At 36.6% G+C, this 21777-nt stretch overlaps 1 protein-coding gene across 17 annotated transcripts in view; it reads left to right on the top strand.

Moving 5' to 3' along the window:
• The window catches only part of LOC5571223 (potassium channel subfamily T member 2), a 716145-nt gene that overhangs the window by 628301 nt on the left and 66067 nt on the right, over positions 1–21777 (top strand). For 15 of the 17 annotated variants that reach the window (XM_021840115.1, XM_021840125.1, XM_021840121.1 and 12 more), the window contains 4 exons: positions 1918–2058; positions 2187–2336; positions 2398–2597; positions 3464–3703. In XM_021840115.1, coding sequence (XP_021695807.1) covers positions 1918–2058; positions 2187–2336; positions 2398–2597; positions 3464–3703 — 731 coding nt within the window. The remainder of the gene's footprint in view (positions 1–1917; positions 2059–2186; positions 2337–2397; positions 2598–3463; positions 3704–21777) is intronic. The other 2 variants (XM_021840117.1, XM_021840123.1) reach the window with 1 other exon arrangement.

Raw genomic sequence — 21777 nt, 5'->3', positions numbered from 1 at the left:
GAAAAGTTTTTGGAATGCATAATTGTCGTAATTTTATACATTTCAGGATGGTGAACGAACTGGCCATCTGTTATGCACCCTTCTTTAATCAATTGGCGGTTCTTCGAGTTTTACCGTCCTCAGCATTTTTGACAACATGCGTATAGCCGAGAATGTCAGAGTACCTCCTTCTTTTGATTGCTTATCATTCTTTCTCGTTCACTAATCTTGTCACTGAAAACTAATATAACTCCTATTTAATCTGCACCACTTTTCGGGGAAACCGGTCATTCGGGGAACTGGCATGCGGAAACCGACATTCGGAGAAACAACATTCGGGAAAAGTAGCACAATCACTTCGATGATTCTGAATGCAATTTTTTATGTCTTTTTGTTTTATTATGCCGCAATAGTTTTTGGCGTCCAATCTTCTATTGGTTTAATCATAAATTTTGCCTTCTTTTAATAATAGGCTGTTCTTTATTTTTTATCTTTATATATTAAATTTTATTATTAAGTAAATCTAAATGTCAACCATTTTTATATTTTACTGTTTTAGCAATTCTGGCAATACGTGCTGTTAGAATGATAATTACTTTAGAACCTGCCAATAATCAACATATTTTTTTGCAAACACATGGTCTCCTTTCGAAATATGCTGGAAAAAAATATTTCAATCACAAATTTTCCCTTCATTCGATAATAGACGGCTTGTTTTTGACGTACACTTCCAAAATCAAAATTTATATTGAATCGTCCAAAAGTTTTGCCACACATATTTTCTTTTAAACATGTGTTGTTGTGGGAAGATTTTTTTTGCATTAGAGCTTTAAACATTTTGAACGAAAACAAAATCTGCCCTATTTTTGCATTATGCAACAATAAAAGATCTTTGGATTAGAGCTTTTAATTTTTGCAAATAAATTTTCCCTTTATTTATCAAGTAATTTTCATGAAGTGTTACGTCCATACTGGGACAGAGCTTGATCTGCAACGAAATATTCAATGAGCGTTCCTTTTATTAATAACTGCGAATTTTTTTTTTTGCCAATTTACTGTTTTCAAGTATGTATATTGCAACAAGCTCAAAGATACTCTATGTTCTGGGATGTAGAGAAAATTATTATTCCGGAAAGATCTTCCAGACCCGTCACGAGTTTTATTCAGTTATGCTTTCTAATGTCACAACAATATTTGACATTCATAGCTTGGAAAACCTCTAAACGAACATCACGCTTATTGAGAACCTACCAAAAATTGTTGGTGGTGTTGATCTCGGTAAAAACTTCAAAAATGCCGATATTCATTCTAAGTCAATCATTATGCCAAACGACCATTGTGCCAAACGACTTTATGCCAAACGGGGTACAATCCTACAGAACCGTTCATGGCCCAATGTAAAAAGAGCTTTCGTCAAATTTCAGTATACAGTTTCCTCCGCTTAACTAATAAGCAAAATAATATTTTTAATAATAAAATAATTAATGTTAATTTATCTTAAGGCTTTTTGGATACCCCATTGGTGCTCTTGAGAGGACTCTGTTGGATTTTTTTTGGAATTTCTTCCTTACCCTAAAGAACATTTAGGATCTCTAAAGAATATCTTGGAAACTCCTTAGATCTTCTGATAAACACTCGGTACATGAGTAGATGAAAAAACCGAATTTAGTACTATACCATTTAATTCCACTAGATGGCACAATAATCAAATGTTGAAAAATCAGATTTTCATCCACACTAGTCTTGAAATGGCAGTATGGTAAAGTTGTGCACATACTTTCTGGGACAGCCTTTAGCAACTTTAATCAACAAAATTCTCATTTCAATCTAAAATCATACCAAGCAGACGAAGATAAATTTCATCTTATCGTATACTGTATATGAAGCAATATAGATTATACTAACGGAAACATCACAATCTTCATCTTCACATTCCAGACCGGAGAACAAACTGCACGTCAAGTTCGCCGAGCATGTCGTTTGCGAGGACGAGTTTAAATACGCCTTATTAGCAAACAACTGCACCTGCCCTGGGGCGAGTACGCTGGTGACACTCCTGTTGCATACGTCGAGGGGACAGTAAGTTTTGCTATTTTTGTACCACTATCGAAAGACTCGACGTCAATTGCACGAATGAAATTCCAACCTCTTAGGTATATCGTTGCCAAGCTTTAAAATTTAATACATATTCTCCATCTCATCAACAGGGAAGGCCAGCAGTCGGCGGAAGAGTGGCACCGACTGTACGGGAAGTGTTCCGGAAATGAAATTTACCATATCGTGCTCGGCGACAGCCGGTTCTTCGGCGAGTACGAAGGGAAGAGCTTCACCTACGCTAGTTTTCATTCGCATAGGAAGTGAGCTTTTTCTGTGGTGCAGTCGTGCTTAATAACTTACCGAGGACTTTATTTTTTTCAGATACGGCGTTGCCTTAGTTGGTGTTAGACCTGCCGAGTTACCTGAGTTCTACGAGGACACGATACTGCTGAATCCCGGTCCCCGACATATCATGAAGAAGGATGACACCTGCTACTACATGAGCATCACCAAGGAGGAAAATTCTGCCTTCGTGGTCAACCAGAACCAAACCCAAAGCCCCGACCAGCCTCCGAAAGAGGGTAAGTCTTTGGATGCTTGTTGCTCTTGGTTTTAGTAGGTAGTGCCCCTCTGAGTTGAACGTATAAGTTGACGTCCCGATTACCCCTCCAACTTGGTCGTCGTCTTCGTTTAGTCTCACTCTCTAGCGAATAACACCTTGAATTTTCAACACCACTCCGCTCCTCTAGGATGTGAAAGTACATATTGGAAAAACCTAATTGTTAGAAGTTTTGGTTCAGTAAAAACAATGTGCTCCGCTATTGACGTCCCTCTTCTTGTCACGAGAACCATGTTTTACCACAATCCAGAGCATAAACTTTGATACACGACTAGAAAAAACCACCACAAACAGCCACACCCCGCCTATCGACTACTCAACACGTTGCTAGGTTTGCTTCTTGTGTCTGGACCAGCTGTTCACCTCTCTAGAAAACTTTTAACAACAAAAATATGGTTAAACCTCTATCATCATCACCTTCAGATCAGGAAAAAACACACAAAATACCTGTACCATGGTGTATTTCCAGTCGTCTCCATGCTCCTAATTGTATTACAAGCTATTGCTTTCAATGTGTTTCTCAATCAGATTAGGAAACGAGTAGGAGATCCACTCAACCGTGAAGGGCGCGTTTATCACCCCACAACTATGCTGCTTTCGGTCTGTGTTAGCTGTACACATATGCGATGCAGGAGATGCTGTGGAGCTTTCTAAATCATCATTTTTTATTTGTCATTTGTCCTGTATCAAAAATCTCTTGTTTATGATTTAATCAATCGGTTTATTCCCCACCGCATGGTCTCAAAATTCTCCAGTTTATTACTTTTACGCAACTACACGAACATCCCCCGTAATCGTAAAAATTCTTTCCCGTTGGTTCCGCAACAGTGCCGTCAATCAACAACAATAACAACAACAACGACAATCACCAACACCATCAGCACCAAGAGAACCTGGGCGCGACCTCTTGTAGCAATCCGGCCATGGCCCCAGTGCCCTCGGTTTGCGTGCGTGTGCCTCACAGTCCGAGCTTGAACTCGGTCAACTCGGACAGCCCCGGGTCGCCACCTCGCTACACTAGCAATCCCCCCATCGTGCTCGACAGTGACGTCTTGACACTGGCCGTGCGTGAGTGTGACACCCGACAGAAGCTGCATGGTTTCTGGAAGATTTATCCAGTCTCTCCTCCGTTTACGATCTCTCTATATCTCTCCCCTACTATCTTATCTCTGGCATCTCTATTTCTCCTTTATCTGAGTACCGGATAGCCCTGCTGTTTGAACTCTTTTCACCCTTTTGAGGTTTGCTTATGCAGATTTATATTCTTAAATTTGAACGCTCTAGACGAATTCCATGTTGAGCTTGAAGTAATGCTTAAAAAAAAACTCATTTCCGTTTAGTTACCGTAGAAAACATAAATGAGAAGTTCATATTTTACATTAACTTTCAACAATTGTACGCAATCAATGTTGTCTTGATGATGTTTTCTTGGATATTTTTAGGATTTCAAAACTAGTTAAGCAATAACTAGATAATTCGTAAAAATCATCACAACTTGAACTACATCAGCCATTATTTGGATTATGATAATTGCATAATTGTTTTGATGAGTCATAAAAATTGAAAAAAGTCTGCTGAAGTAAGCACATATCGGGGATTTTCCGTTAGTGATGAGGTGGAATTGAAATTGGGTGTACCCATAAGAGTAGCACAATTGGAATTTACCAAATTCAAACAGTCACCTACCTAAATAGCAATAGGAACTGTTGTGGAGTCGAAAGGTTTTAGAGCAGAAACACTTCTGTTAGCAGTCCTTTACAGAAGCTCCGAAGCTGTAATTTTTTGAAGATTTCGTTAGGTTATTTTAATGCAAATAGAATTCATATACTTACAATCAGTGTTCTACTGCAGCGGTTTTCATATCGAGCTCTGCGGAGCACATTATTGATTATTATTATCATTGATCAAACTTATGGTAACATTTCATAATGAAATATTGAACCTTCCACAACCTTTTATGATCTGCGAAGCTCTAAGAACCTTGAAAATCCTATGATGGCCTACTTATTCCCACCGGAATTCGTAGTAACGCTTCAGGAACACCAAAAAAAACTCTGTGAATACCCGTGAGGGCTCCAGATAGCTGTAGCGGTAAACGCGCAGCTATTCAGCAAAACCAAGCTGAGGGTTGTGGGTTCGAGTCCCACCGGTCGAGGATCTTTTCGGGTTGGAAATGTTCTCGACTTCCTAGGGCATAGAGCAATGATCCTCAGCCCTTTTTTTTTCAACCATTTCTATTTTTGATTGCGGACTTTGGGAGTAGAACAGCTTCCCGAAGAAAAAAATTGCGTAACTTATCAGACTTAAGAGATACAGCCATCACGTGCGGCCCGCGGGAACAAATTTCATAATGCGTAGTGTCGATACAATTGTGCGTAAATTGCGAAGAAGAAATTTATCGAAACATTTCTTTAAGGATTTGAAATATGTGTTTTTATTTCGCATACTCTAAGCCAGTGTTGATAGACTCACACTCAAAATCTCAATCAATACGCTCTCCCGTGAGAGTAAACTCATTAGAGATCTGAGGGATTCCACGGAGGCATGCAAGTCGATTCTGATCGACCATTTCAAAAATATCTGAAACTTTGCACAGTTTTTCAGTTCCATCTAAATCGTCATTTTCCGATATCAAATCTTCAAGTTGAGTCACGACTAACTTTTCAAAAGGGTGTATGTGAAAATGGTTCAAAAATATTCAAAAAGCTGCACAGCAAAAACGGTTCGTTCGACAACTAAAGAAACAAAGTTAGACAACTAAATAAAGATTCCAAAAAAAAAAATACACACAGTAAAAAAATTTTTTTTTTGCATTAAAAAACATCATTTTTGTCACAAAAACTCAATATCTCAAAACCCTATCGGAATACCAACGTAATTTTTTGAGGGAAAACGGTCCATTATATTAGCTATCAACCATAAAAATTTGGTGATGGTAAGCCAATAAACAAAAAAGTTATGACATTTCAAATATTTCGCAAATTTGACACTTAGTGAAAATTTTTTTTTTTCATTGTTTATTTTTTTTAGGACCGCAGTTTATTGCTGAATTTTTTGTTAAGGGTACCGCATGAGGTTAACAAGTTGTTTTCATGATATTTTATTTAATTATTCATAACTATTATAGCAGCTATTAGAAAGTTAGACGCGATCCAGTGTTATGATCTAAAGTCTTGATAGTGTCATATTTTTTATTGTACGTAACTGAAGAAAAATTCTCTCAATAGTGTTGAAACCTTTTGATAAAAGAAACCTATAAGAAATCTAATATTGAAGACAAAAGCTACAAAAAAAGTTTTCTATACAGGTATACGACTAGTTTACCTGCAAAAAGTTTACCTCGTAGAGAACAAGGCGGGTCTATACCCAGGTGATCTAGTATACGTAAAGCAGGTCGATTTTCTCGGCGCTGGTTTTCTCCACAAAGTTAAAATCTGATTACACCTGGGTATAGACCCGCCTTGGTAGAGAATAGACTTTGTTAATCATATTTGGGAGAAAGCGAGTAACTTCAACAACATCAAAAACATGATAGGTACATACCATGAACATACTCACGAAAAAGCTAAAAATATACTACCACTATGGTTATAAAAGATTTAATTGTAAAATTTTTCTTCAGTCAAGCAAACGACACCAAACTAGTCAGTAAAAACTTAAAAGTGATTTTGTTTATTAAAATCTAACGAGCAACATGAGTAGTCGCTTTCTCAACTGTTGCAGGCCGTTTGCAGAAAAAAAGTGTTCGAAAGAGCTACGAAATCTCACCGAAAGCACCATAGATAAACTGAAAGCGGCTGGTTATGCTCCAATGTCTACATTGAATACAAATTTACGCATTTGTACGTCCTGCCGTTTAAACGTTGACAAACGGGCAATCTGTACATCATCGGTGGATCAGGTTGCAGGAAGTTCGAAAACAACAACAACTGAGGAATTACTAGATGCACCGACAACAACTGAGGAGTTACCAGAAGTACCAAGTGCAGATAGTCTTGCCACGGTACCATCAGCGACATCTGTTTCAACAAATCAATCAGAAGATGAGTGCATCCAGAAGGTCAACATCGAACGCTTCAACGAAGGGATAGCTGGAATAAAAGTGACTCCGATTAAATGGACGAAGATGGGTTACGTCAATTATCCCGAGAAAAAATACCGTGAAATCAACGAAGCTGTACGAAGAAACCTCTTCAAATTAGGACCTGAGGATGTGGAAAATACAGACTACGATGAGGTAATTATGAATATGAAGGAAAGGTTCTCGAATCTAGCCACGACAAGGAAAGAAAAATTATTGATTTTGTCGATGCTGCCAAGCTCGTGGTCTATTCAAGACGCCTTTGATGAGTTCAAAACCAACAGAAATACAGCAGAAGACGCAAAACAATTCAAAAATAACTGTCTTGCAACCAAAAATGCTAGGTCGAGTACTTCATTAACAGATGAGACAAAAGAAAACATAATTCAATATTTTGAAGACGATGAAGTAAGTAGAGCTATGCCTGGCCAAAAAGATTATGTATCTGTAAAAAAAGATGGAAAGCGTCAAGCAATCCAAAAACGATTAATGATGACTACTTTGAAAGAAGCGTATACACGCTTCAAGGAAATTAACGAAAATATTAAGGTAGGTTTTTCCTCATTTGCAAGCCTTCGTCTAAGGCAATGCAACCTTCTATCCAATTCAGGAACACATAATGTTTGTGTGTGCACAACACACGAAAATATTAACCTAATCTTACATAGTTTGAAAAGAATCAATTTATCAAAGGATATTAAAATGTTAACTGATAGTCTTTTGTGTGAAAATACAACATCAAATTGCTATCTACTATCTTGTTCGGATTGTCCAGATTCTTCATCATTGGAAAATACTTTATTCGCTGAGTTTGAAGAAAATTATATTGATCAGTTATCATTTGAGCAATGGGTGACCACGGAAAGGTGTGACCTAGAAACTATTGTAAAACCTGTAGATGAGTTTGTGTAATTTTTTTGCTTGAAATTAGAAAGTTTAATTCCTCACGACTTTATTAAAACAGAGCAATCCCGCTTTTTAAAATATACAAAAAATACATTACAAGATGGTGAATTTTAAGTCATTTGTGATTTTTCTGAAAACTATAGCTTTGTATTGCAAGATGAAGTGCAGTCCCATCACTGGAACGTACAACAAGCTACAATTCATCCATTCGTTATTTATTTCAATGGAAGTACGCAAATTGAACATTTTAGTTTTATTGTAATTTTCGAAGATTTAAGACACGACTCAGTATCTGTAAATTTGTTCATTGCCAAAATGATTAACTTTTTACGCGTTGATAAGGATAAAGAAATCAGAAAGATATATTTCATGTCTGATGGAGCAGCATCGCAGTACAAAAACCGTAAGAATTTTTCGAGCCTATGTCAATTTAAATCAAAGTACGGAATTGATGCAGAATGGCATTTCTTTGCTACGTCACATGGCAAAGGTCCTTGTGACGCTATTGGAGGAACCATAAAGCGCATGGCCACAAGAGCAAGTTTAGCCAAAGAACGTGAGCATCCAATTGAAACTGCAAAAGAACTATTTGATTGGGTGAATCGCAGAAAAGAAGAAGATTTAACAAAATTATCATTTTGTTTTACTACTACTGAAGAGTACGAATTAACGGCATCAGAGCTCAGCGAGCAATATAATAACGCGAAAACGATCCAAGGAACCCAAAAATTTCACTGTTTAATTCCATTGTCAGAAAATAAAATTAAAGCAAAACTATACTCGAACTGTACTGATAATGATGCAAAAGTGTTCGATATTGTAAAAAAATTGAATAACAATAAATAAATAAATAAGTATTAATAAAATGTTTTCATGATCTCATAACGCATACCCAAATCCAAAACTTTTAAAGTTTATATATAACATTTAGAAACTCATCGATCATACTCTAAAAAAAATATCCTGGTAAAAAAAAAATATTTTCGTGTAATCTGTTAATTCATTTTAATTTATACATATATACATATACATATAATATTTATACATATACATGATATTTATACATATAATATACATAATACTAATGAATACATGAAAACGACTTGTTTAATTCACGCAAGGCCCTTAACAATAAAATCAGCAACAAACTGCGGTTCCCGTAATAATTTACACCGAAAAAAAAAATTTTTTTTTTACTAAATGTGAAAATTGTGACATGTTTGAAATGTCATAACTTTTTTGTTTATTGGTTTACCATCACCAAATTTTTATGGTAGATAGCTAATATAATGGACCGTTTTCCCTCAAAAAATTACGTTGGTATTCCGATAGGGTTTTGAGATATTTGAGTTTTTGTGTCAAAAATTATGTTTTTTAATGCAAAAAAATAATAATTTTTTACTGTGTGTATTTTTTTTGGAATCTTTATTTAGTTGTCTAACTTTGTTTCTTTAGTTGTCTAACAATCGAACGAACCGTTTTTGCTGTGCAGCTTTTTGAATATTTTTGAACCATTTTCACATACACCCTTTTGAAAAGTTAGTCGTGACTCAACTTGAAGATTTGATATCGGAAAATGACGATTTAGATGGAACTGGAAAACTGTGCAAAGTTTCAGCTCAATAGAAAAAAATGAATTAAAAAATTTACCAAATGTTGGTGCTGTTGCTTGGAATCACTCATCTGCTTCGCAAATCTCACGCTTGAAATTTTGATGCAAAATCAACTCAATCAACTCAAACCGTAAAAAATTATTCAGTCGCAATACCCGGCAAAAACTCATGAAACCCGAATGTTGTTGTTTACGTTTGAAAGGATTAACATAATTTTACCAGACTAACAAGAAATTATTGCCGTGTGTGAGTAAACTGTGGAAATACGAGACAATGGGTTCTGGGTCATTTGGCCGAACGCCATTTGGCCGAATGCCGTTTGGCCGAACGGCATTTGGCCGAAAGGGTCATTTGGCCGAATGCCGTTTGGCCGAAATTGAAAATAATTGATGATAGATGATAGTTAGCATGAATTTTTAATGAATTAAAAAGAACAATTTATTCTTAAAGAAGGATAAATCAGCTCTTTAGAATTAGTTCAAGAAATAGTCAATGCTGAAAGAAGAACATCATAAATGAAAAAAATTATTAACTTCCCTGCTAGCGGTAATAGTAGTCAGGAGAGGTTTTCTCATTGCGTTTGTAGTCAGCTTTTGACAGCAACTAAAAAACAGTTTAAGACTTTTTCGTCCTTCTGTAGCATCGGTTCGCTTCAATGCTTCGAATCGTATTAGGCGATTTTATTCATAGTTATAGCAAACACGAGTTTTGGCTTCTTCCTTAGTTAACCCTTGCGCTAAAAAATATGTTTTTAATTTGTATCTTTATGAGCGCCATAATAATAAGCCATAATTCCAATAAACTATGAAAAATATTCAAATATGAAAGAACAGCCTATTATCAAAAGAAGGAAAAATTTCTTATAAGAACTAAAACAAGTGTTATGCAAAAAAATATTATATCAATTATTAATTCTGATGAAAATCAATCAGGAGTAAACCTAGCACACCATTGGTAATCCGGAAACAAACCAACCCATCAGCTTAGAGTCTTGACGCGAGTTCAAAACTTCATCCTGAATTAACGGATCGTTTTAATTATTCTCTTGGAGAACTAATATAGCGACAAATATGACGTTCGGCCACATTATCAAAATCAACAAATTAATCACCTGATTAGTTATTGGGCCACACTTATGACTCCTACTTATCAGCGTTAAAGCAATTTTTTTTCGTGGTTCGGCCAAACGGCATTCGGCCAAATGACCCGTTCGGCCAAATGACATTCGGCCAAATGGCGTTCGGCCAAACGGCATTCGGCCAAATGGCCGGTCACCCATGCAAAAATGGTCATTCGGCAAAGAAAGCTCTCAGTTAATAACTGTGGAAGTGCTCATAAGAACACTAAACTGAGAAGCCGGCTCTGTCCCAGTTGGGACGTAACGCCAGGAAGAAGAAGAATGGATATTTAGTTTATTCTTCTTTTATCGACATGTTCTTTCGAATTCAAGAAAATTGAGACGTCGCACGGTATGTTTTGGACATAAAACGGTAATGTCTCCAAAGAGGCCCTCGTGGAACCTGTGCCAGGAGATCTAGAGTGGCTACATCAGTTTGTACCGGGATTTTTCTTCTTTTATTGACATGTGCTCCAGAATTTATGAAGGTTGATACGTCTCACGATATGTTTCCGACAAAAAACGGAAATGTCTGCCTGAACCGGCTATGATGTTCCGGAATGGTCCACTTATTCAAATTATGTTGAAATGATGACAAGTGACCATTATCTCACGTTTTACATAAAAACTTCAGTGTTGTAGCTGAAAAATATAAAAAAAATAATCACATTTCCCGAATTTGGCACCCTTGTGACCCCAGTGCAACCCGAAATATCTCCGGCATGGTTCCGAATACAGAATGGTCCATTAATGACTAACAACTGAAACCTTTTTAAAGTACACTGAGGGTAGTTTCAAATAAATCGAATGTAAATTGACGAAATGGCAGCTGTTTGAAAACGCCTCGTCGGAAGTCGGTATCGTAAAGGTTAATGATTCGTTTCAAAATGCATGGGGTTAGCTTATCCATATTGAACAATCTTATGTGTTGTACTAGGTTTATGAACACTAGGTCGAAAGACTTAATGTCTAAAGGACAAAAGGTCGAAAGGGCAAAAGGTCGAAAGAACTAAAGATCGAAAACTCTGCTTGGTGGGATTTTTTTCCTTCTTTGAATTAAGATTTTCGACCTTTTATCCCTTAACTTTTGTTCTTCGACCCTTTGTCCTTTCGACCTTTTGTCCTTCTGACCTTTTGTCTTTCGACCTGGCTCTATCCCGTTAACGACCTGTACCCCTTTCGATCTTTTTAGTATGAAATTTCATGGATATGCTATTCTACTCAAAGAAAATTTGTTTTTATAAAGCAGCATTTTTACAAAGTTCTCATAATTATACTATACTAGTGGGCCCGGCAAACTTCGTCTTGCCATCAAGTAGGCTGTTGAAAAACGCTATGGATCGTCCCATACAAAATGACAGTTCCGTTCACGCTCGTTTTTTCGACTTTCCCGGTGAATATCCTGGGATTTTTATACACACAAACACGTCGGAACACTTGATGAACAAAACGGAAAAAAGATCATTCAAATCGGTTGACCTGTTCTGAAGCCATTTCGTGACATACAAACACCACTCCATTTTTATTTATATAGACTAGTGGTCCCGGCAAACTTCGTCTTGCCATCAAGTAGGCTGTTGGAAGATCTCAATGGTACCTCCCATACAAAATGGCATATTAGTACTCTCCCGTTTTACCAAATTTCCCGAAAACTTTTTTTAAACTTTTTCGTCGCACGAACACGTCGGAACCCTTCAAGAAAACAACAGTGAAAGAATTGTGTAAATCGGTTGTCCCGTTCTCAAGCCATTTCGTGACATACAAACACCACTCCATTTTTATTTATATAGATAGATATGTATTGGCAGGGGTTTTCCTTAGCTGTGTGGTTAGAGTCCGCGGCTACAAAGCAAAGCCATGCTGAAGGTGTCTGGGTTCGATTCCCGGTCGGTCGAGGATCTTTTCGTAAAGGAAATTTCCTTGACTTCCCTGGGCATAGAGTATCATCGTACCTGCCACACGATATACGAATGCGAAAATGGCAACTTTGGCAAAGAAAGCTCTCAGTTAATAACTGTGGAAGTGCTCATAAGAACACTAAGCTGAGAAGCAGGCTCTGCCCCAGTGGGGACGTCATGCCAAATAGAAGAAGATGTATTGTCAATTTCCCCAAGAGTTTGTCGAAAACAAATATTAAATTTCAACAAGTAATTCGTCCAGGAGATCAACAGTTCCTGTCACTAATTCCATACTTTTGTGCCGGTTTTGTTTTTTTTTCAGAAATGTTCATGAACTCCAAAAAAGTTTACTGAGATTCTTATAAGAAATTACTCTTCGTATTACTTCTAATAATTTTCATTAATTCCACAAGAAATTCCTGCATTAATTTCATCAAATGTTCACCACAAATTAAGTCGCAAAATCTTGAATCTATCACTCATTGTTCCATAAACATGTTTCTGAAATTTTTTCTCAAGATTCATACATTGAATGTTGAACAAACGGTCTGCTCCTAATTCTCGACGAGTTTTCGAAATTATAATTCCTACGCGCCGTCCGCCATATCTAGGCACTTTTCGTGTTAATGGCTCCTCTACCGGAAGCTTAATTTTTTTTTATTACAAAAGAAATTTTCAAATGGCGATAAGTTTCTGTTTCTCAATTTTGTTTCTTTTGCACATTTTTTACAGGTTCTCAATAAACTCAATAAACTCTTCTATTTTTGAATTCTGTGTCGGTATGGAACATTGGTCATCTGGTTTTGAAAATATTCTGGTATTTCTTGGGAGACCGACACTTCCCATATAAAATCTCTCTGGTCGAAGTTTTGGTTTTAGTCATTTTATCAAAGAAAATAAAATATGGGCAATACAATGTCAGGTAGCAAGGAGCTGCTCTAAAAAAAAAAACATCAAAATAGGTTGAATTGTCTCCGAGAAAATAAAATACAATAGGGATGGTACACAAATTATGTCACGCCAAATTTCAAATTTTTTCGACCCCCTCCCCCCTTGAACACACTTTTTGTATGAGTCCTCCGAAAATTTTGTAAGGCTTGTCACACTTGGCTTGACCCCCTCCCCCGCCTTGGAGCGTGACGTAATTTGTGCATGACCCCATATGATGTTTTTTGAACTTAGCAATAACTTGTCACGGTCAGAGAGGCACCAAAAACATAAAAGCTTGTTACTCAAAATCGATTTTACCGATTTGTTTAATTCTTTATTCAAAGTATTTACTCCAATTTTACTTATTTCGATAAGCCAATAACCGAACATGGGAAAACAACTGTAGCTTGAGATATTCACGTGGGTTATGGTTTCGCGTCGGTTCCCCAAAGATTTTTGAATTATCTCCGTATTCAGATAACCAAATATCAAAACCAATACAAAACCTTTGAACAGAATTTTTTTGAGAATTTGTGAAAAAATGGTACAATAAGATTCAACAAGGAAAAAGTTATAGAGATTTAAACATTTTTAGAATAAGCCAGTTTTAAAGTGAGTGCTTGATAATGTGATCAAAAAATTCATCCGAAATTTTTAAAAACATATCCTTGGCAATGCAGCAAGGATGTGCTTCAAGATAACACCACAAAATTTGGCAGAGGTCAAATATACCCTTGAGTTGTTTTGACAGTGGCATTATGAAATTCCATTAAAACACATCGAAAATTTTTCGTTAGATCTTCCAGGGGTTCTTCAAATTCTTCCCGAAGAAATCTTAAGAAATTCTTTTAGAATGATTCAAACGGATTTCGTTGGAAAGTCTACAAAAAAATCCTTTTTTAAATTTGATTTTTGATTTTGTTAATAGTTTCGTCAAAATTGAAGAATGTTTGACCCTTGAACATAAATTCCTTCAAAAATATGGAAAATACGTCTCAGCGGATGTTTTTTGATTGGTAATTTAGCTGTTTATTTCACTGAGCGATAAAAATTGGATTTGTTTTGATTTCTACAATTTTTTTATATTAATGAAATCCAAGAAATTTTTTCCATAAGTGCGCTAGAATTTTATTCTGAAAAGATTTTCTTCTTTTATGTTGACATTTGTTCAAATCAATAATAAAAAGCAAGGATTTTCTTCAGTTGTATCACCATTTATTCTCTAAAAATCCATGAAAGCATTTGATTATTCCAACAAGAAAATTCTCCACCAGAAATTGGGCAAGAAATTAAAAAAAAATCTAAAATGATTGCTTATTGATTTTGCTCTCGCAATACTTTAAGAGGTTATAAAACCAGTGAGAAATTTAGATCGAACATTGGAAGACATGTTTCAAACAGGATTTTTGGAGTTACTTAGAAATATATGAAAGCATGCCTGGAGTGATTCTTCGAAAAGGGATGGATTAAGAAAAAGTATAATGCCATTGAAATTTCAAAATATTTTTTTTTACATTACAAAATCCTTGAAAAATTCTTGTACATACAATGGTATTTCTAGAAAAAAAAAATACTGGAACTGAATCTTAAAGAAAACATTCGACAAATTTCCGAAGAATTTTTTATATGTCTGGAACATGACATAGATTAATCTCTGTAGAAATGTATTGATTTATCCTTCGAGATAATTTTAGAGAAATGCAATGGAACATCCTGTGCAGTCTGAATCTCATGCAATGTTTCATAAATAAAATCCTGTAAGATCTCTTAAAGAATATCCCAGAGAAATATCATTCAAAATTCCTAGGTAATTAAACTTTTAGAAGATTATTACAATGAACATGAAGTAATACAATCTGTGGAGAAAGTTCTGAAAGCATAGTAAAGCAGAAGTCATTCTTGGACGGATTCAAATATTAATAATTTTCTGCATTGAAATTAAATACTTATGTTTATGAAAACTTCTTATGAATTGCAATTTGAGACAAATGAATGCGAATGAACCACAAAACGTGGAATGACACAAAATTTACAGAAACTATGATTTCATAATAATTGTAATTATTGCGACGTAATTACATCCCTCCCTAGCTACGCCAATGCCAAAGATATTTTGTAAAAACGGACTAGCTTTATTTTTGTGATAACCACTGGAAAATTTGTTCAATTACCTCTTGAAGCATTTTTCAAACTATGAACAAAAATATGAAGTAAATACTGAACAGATGCTAAAAAAGCTCATGAACAAATTTCTAGAGAATCCTCGAAGAAAACTTCTTAAATTAATTTTACAGGTATCCTACGACTCCTACGAACATAAAGGAATATTCTCTTTTTCCACGAAAAAAAAAAATGGGCCTAATGCGAGTCAATTTCCGCAAGTAATTTTGGAGTAAATTAACTTGGTTCCCAGCAAATAGGCATATATGAAAGTGTATTTACCAAGCTTTGTTTTAAAAGCTATGGTTTCAAATGACGAAAAAAGTTGATTTTTTATACGCCAGTGCACGACGATTACAATTCCACCACATGCTCCATGCAGTTGATCATTACGTTAAATAAAAAGTTTGGATCTCTATTGAGTTTTGATCCAGCTTTTAAATGAGTTTCAGTAATAACTGCTATATGTATGCTTTTAGCTGTTAGAAAATTAACCAGCTTGTCCTCTTTACCATCAAAAGAGCATTATTATATTTTTTGGAAAAAATGTTGTCATTTAAAAGGCATTAAAGGAAACTGGTTAGTGGAAGTCATGGAAAAATATTATCTTTATTTTCGAGAAATTCAGCCAATGGGTGGTGCAATTCCAATACAGTCATGGTGCCAATAGGTAATCTATTACCAAAATCCTTCCTTAATCATGTGAGAGCGGTTGTGACTATAAAAAGAAGCCATTTGGAATGAGTGAATGGAATGGAATGAATCAATTGTCAATTATGATCAATTTTGTACTTCTGTTTTTTTGTTTTTACGGATGGATTGAGAACAAAATCCCTCCGGTAACATGGAATTCGTCTAGCGTTTCTTCCCTTCCTAGCTCAAACTACTATAAACCAAACCCAGCTTTCAACATTTTGAAAATTTATATTCACCCGAACTAGAACAGAATACAGCCTAGACTGATTTTGAGCCTGACATGCCCTCCAGCGATCACACAATCGAGCACAGAAGCTTTGCCGATCGAATGTTCCGGCTTTCGTCTCTGATCTTTCTTATCATTCCACATTAAAAAAAATTCCATGTTTCCACCATTCCCGCTTGATTCCGGGTAACTCTCGAACCACAAAAAAACTAAATCACACAATTTTTTCCCCATCTTGCATGGTTAGCAGTAGACGAAACCAAAATTTATCACTCCAGTGTATTAGCCTTTGTGTTCAGTAGTGCGTAGTTGAGTCCTCCCCCAAACACTCACTTCCGGTCGTCCGAATGAATGCAACTCCTCTCAACAACATCACAAACACTCACAATTTCTACTCTGCTCAACAAACACTCAAAACCGAACAAAACCACTTCCGCTCGTGGTCCAATCCGTTGCACCATCACCATCACCTTCCCTGAACGCCTTGACCCTCTTGGCTGGTAGATAGAGTTAGATAGAACAATACAATGTTGCAGTTTCATGGTAGAGATTGACGGAACCCTCCCGACAGCTACCCTACCGTCTGTCGTCTTCATCGTCTCTGTTCAGAATCAATTGGTCGATTCTGATGGATGCCATTTGGGCGGGTTCGTGGTGGAAATCAGAATACGTACGGTGCTTCTTAATGGACCAGCCTAAAACACAAATGCGTGCTGGCAACGAAAAAAGAAAACTATCCAAAATGATGTTTGCCATACAGAGCAGTCAATTTTGAACTTCTCGCTGAGATTTTTTTTTGTTCGGTCGTTTTTCTCGACTGTTTGACAAGCCTATGGACCTAAATCGACTGACAAGCGATCTTCTCGAATGCTAGAGAAAATTGAAACCGAGAATGGCAAAAGTGGACTGCTGACAATTGCAACGGGGGTGCATCGGAATCAATCGAATGGAAATTCAATCAATTTCAACTGGTCTGATAGGGAAAAATTCCCGCTTGATTGATACGATGAATGGAGGAAGGACAATCAATTTAGTTAAATATTTGAATTTGATACTGTGTTTTTTTCCTTTGGAATACAAAAGTTTGAAAAAAAAAATAGTCCTGGATCAGAAGAGGAATGCTTTAATAGAAAGTTAAAGATGGCAAAAAAAACACTCCACTTCATATCCACTTATCTTGTTTTACCTATCAGACCACATGAAGAAAGCAGACCGAAGATAGAGATAGTTAAAGAGAATCTGAAATTAGAAAAACAAAAGACATAGAGGACACAGAAATGATAAAGATGACAGGAAGAAAACAGACTGTAAACATGCGGAAGGATAGCAGACAGATTGCACAAAGAGAATAGACATAAAACATACAGGAGTGAAAAGTATATGGAGAGACAGGAATCATAAGACATGTAAAGACAGAGGTCAGGCAGAAAATTATATATACGAAAGAAAAAAAAACATTCAGAAAAGAGCTCTTAAGTGGACTCGAAGTAGGACGAAAATATATAGAAAAACACACAGTAAACAGACAGAGCACAGACAAGAAACATGAAAAAAAAGACCGAAGATAATTAGAAAACAAATATAAATAAGATAGAAAGAAGACGAACAGTAAGCAAGCCAAAAGGCTGAAAGAAAGCAGAGAACAATTTAAAAAAAAATAAATAAAAGAAATATAGAAAGCAGTCAAAACACGTACACTACAAAGACAGAAGAGAGACGAAAGCAATAAAAAATAAAGATGCAAATCAGACAAACAAAAATCATACAGAGGACTTACAAAAATTATCCAGAAGACAGACAGAAGATAGGCATCAAAGAGATAAAAATCAGTTAGAAAACAGTTAGAAGACAGAAAGAAAACTTTCAGAATGCAGACAGGCAGAAGAAAGACAGAAAATGGACATAAAAATGCGTATAATACAGACAGAAGATAAGCAGAAGACAAGCAAAAGACAAACAGAAGACAGACAGAAGACAGTCAGAAAATGGATATAAACAGACAAAAAATGGACAGAAAACAGACAAGAACCGGACAGAAAAGAGACAAAAAACAGACAGAAGACAGACAGACAGACTAACAGAAGACAGACAGACTAACAGAAGACAGACAGACAGACTATCAGAAGACAGACAGAAAAAGGCTAGAAAACAGACAGGAAAAAGACAGAAAACGGACAATAAGCGGACAGAAAACAAGCAGAAAACTGGCAGACAGACAAACAGAAGACAGACAAACAGAAGACAGACAAACAGAAGACAGACAAACAGAAGACAGACAGAAGACAGACAGAAAAAGGATATAAACAGACAAAAAATGGACAGAAAACAGACAAGAACCGGACAGAATACAGACACAAAACAGACAGAAGACAGACAGACAGACTAACAGAAGACAAAGAGAAGACAGACAGAAAAAAAGCAAGAAAACAGACAGGAAATGAACAGAAAATGGACAAAAAGCGGACAGAAAACAAGCAGAAGACTGGCAGACAGACAGAAGAATGACATAAGACAAACGGACAAAAGACAGAGAGAAGACAGACAGAATACAGATAGAAGGCAGACAGAAAAAAATAAACAGAAGAGAGACAGAAAACAAACAGATTAACAGAAGACAGACAGACAGAAGACAGACAGACAGAAGACAGAAAGCAAACAGACAGAAGACAGACAGAAGACATACAAAAGACAGACAAAGACAGACAGAAGACAGACAGAAGACAGACAGAAGACCGACACAAGACAGACAGAAGACAGACAGAAGACAGACAGAAAAAGGATATAAACAGACAAAAAATGGACAGAAAACAGACAAGAACCGGACAGAAAAGAGACAGAAAACAGACAGAATACAGATAGAAGACAGACAGACAGAATAACAGAAGACAGACAGAAAAAAGCTAGAAAACAGACACCAAAAGACAGAAAACGGACAAAAAGCGGACAGAAAACAAGCAGAAGACTAGCAGACAGGCAAACAGAAGACAGACAAACAGAAGACAGACAAACAGAAGACAGACGGAAGACAGACAGAAGATAGACAGAAGATAGAGAGAAGACAGACAAAAAACAGCGGAAAAAGGATATAAACAGACAAAAAATGGACAGAAAACAGACAAGAACCGGACAGAATACAGACAGAAAACAGACAGAAGACAGACAGACAGACTATCAGAAGACAGACAGAAAAAAAGCAAGAAAACAGACAGGAAATGAACAGAAAGCAGACAGGAAATGAACAGAAAACGGACAAAAAGCGGACAGAAGACTGGCAGACAGACAAACAGAAGACAGACAGAAGAATGACAGAAGACAGACGGACAAAAGACAGAAAGAAGACAGACAGAAGACAGATAGAAGGCAGACAGACAAAATAAACAGAAGAGAGACAGAAAACAGACAGATTAACAGAAGATTGACAGACAGAAGACAGAAAGAACAAAGACAGAAGACATACAGAAGACAGACAGAAGACAGACAGAAGACAGACAGAAGACAGACAGAAGACATACAAAAGATAGACAGAAGATAGACAGAAGACAGACAGAAGACAGTCAGAAAAAGGATATAAACAGACAAAAAATGGACAGAAAACAGACAAGAACCGGACAGAAAAGAGACAGAAAACAGACAGAAGACAGACAGACAGACTAACAGAAGACAGACAGACTAACAGAAGACAGACAGACAGACTAACAGAAGACAGACAGACTAACAGAAGACAGACAGACAGACTAACAGAAGACAGACAGAAAAAGGCTAGAAAACAGACAGGAAAAAGACAGAAAACGGACAATAAGCGGACAGAAAACAAGCAGAAAACTGGCAGACAGACAAACAGAAGACAGACAAACAGAAGACAGACAGAAGACAGACAGAAAAAGGATATAAACAGACAAAAAATGGACAGAAAACAGACAAGAACCGGACAGAATACAGACACAAAACAGACAGAAGACAGACAGACAGACTAACAGAAGACAAAGAGAAGACAGACAGAAAAAAAGCAAGAAAACAGACAGGAAATGAACAGAAAACGGACAAAAAGCGGACAGAAAACAAGCAGAAGACTGGCAGACAGACAGAAGAATGACATAAGACAAACGGACAAAAGACAGAGAGAAGACAGACAGAATACAGATAGAAGGCAGACAGAAAAAAATAAACAGAAGAGAGACAGAAAACAAACAGATTAACAGAAGACAGACAGACAGAAGACAGACAGACAGAAGACAGACAGACAGAAGACAGAAAGCAAACAGACAGAAGACAGACAGAAGACATACAAAAGACAGACAAAGACAGACAAAAGACAGACAGAAGACAGACAGAAGACAGACACAAGACAGACAGAAGACAGACAGAAGACAGACAGAAAAAGGATATAAACAGACAAAAAATGGACAGAAAACAGACAAGAACCGGACAGAAAAGAGACAGAAAACAGACAGAATACAGATAGAAGACAGACAGACAGAATAACAGAAGACAGACAGAAAAAAGCTAGAAAACAGACACCAAAAGACAGAAAACGGACAAAAAGCGGACAGAAAACAAGCAGAAGACTAGCAGACAGGCAAACAGAAGACAGACAAACAGAAGACAGACAAACAGAAGACAGACGGAAGACAGACAGAAGATAGACAGAAGATAGAGAGAAGACAGACAAAAAACAGCGGAAAAAGGATATAAACAGACAAAAAATGGACAGAAAACAGACAAGAACCGGACAGAATACAGACAGAAAACAGACAGAAGACAGACAGACAGACTATCAGAAGACAGACAGAAAAAAAGCAAGAAAACAGACAGGAAATGAACAGAAAACAGACAGGAAATGAACAGAAAACGGACAAAAAGCGGACAGAAGACTGGCAGACAGACAAACAGAAGACAGACAGAAGAATGACAGAAGACAGACGGACAAAAGACAGAAAGAAGACAGACAGAAGACAGATACAAGGCAGACAGACAAAATAAACAGAAGAGAGACAGAAAACAGACAGATTAACAGAAGATTGACAGACAGAAGACAGACAGAAGACAGAAAGAACAAAGACAGAAGACATACAGAAGACAGACAGAAGACAGACAGAAGACAGACAGAAGACAGACAGAAGACAGACAGAAGACAGACAGAAGACATACAAAAGATAGACAGAAGATAGACAGAAGACAGACAGAAGACAGACAGAAGACAGACAGAAGACAAACAGAAGACAGACAAAAGACAGACAGAATACAGACAGAAGACACACATAAGACAGACAGACAGAAACCAAGCAGAAAACAGAAATAACATAGACAAACTAAAAATAATATCTACAAAATATAGACATGAGAGAGACAGAATAAGAAACCACAGAAAGACAGGACAGACTGTAGGTTCAGATATAGAACACATAGAAACAGACAGAAGTACAAGGCAGGCATGAGAAAAAATGCAAATAGGCAAATCGGAAACCGGTGCCGTGAAAATTTTAATCTACTCGGTCTACAAAAAACTCAAGTGTTT

The sequence above is a fragment of the Aedes aegypti genome, chromosome 2, assembly GCF_002204515.2.
Source record: "Aedes aegypti strain LVP_AGWG chromosome 2, AaegL5.0 Primary Assembly, whole genome shotgun sequence".
Lineage (NCBI taxonomy): Eukaryota > Metazoa > Arthropoda > Insecta > Diptera > Culicidae > Aedes > Aedes aegypti.
The sequence above is the reverse complement of the archived record's forward strand: the minus strand, read 5'-3'. Positions and strand labels throughout refer to the sequence as shown.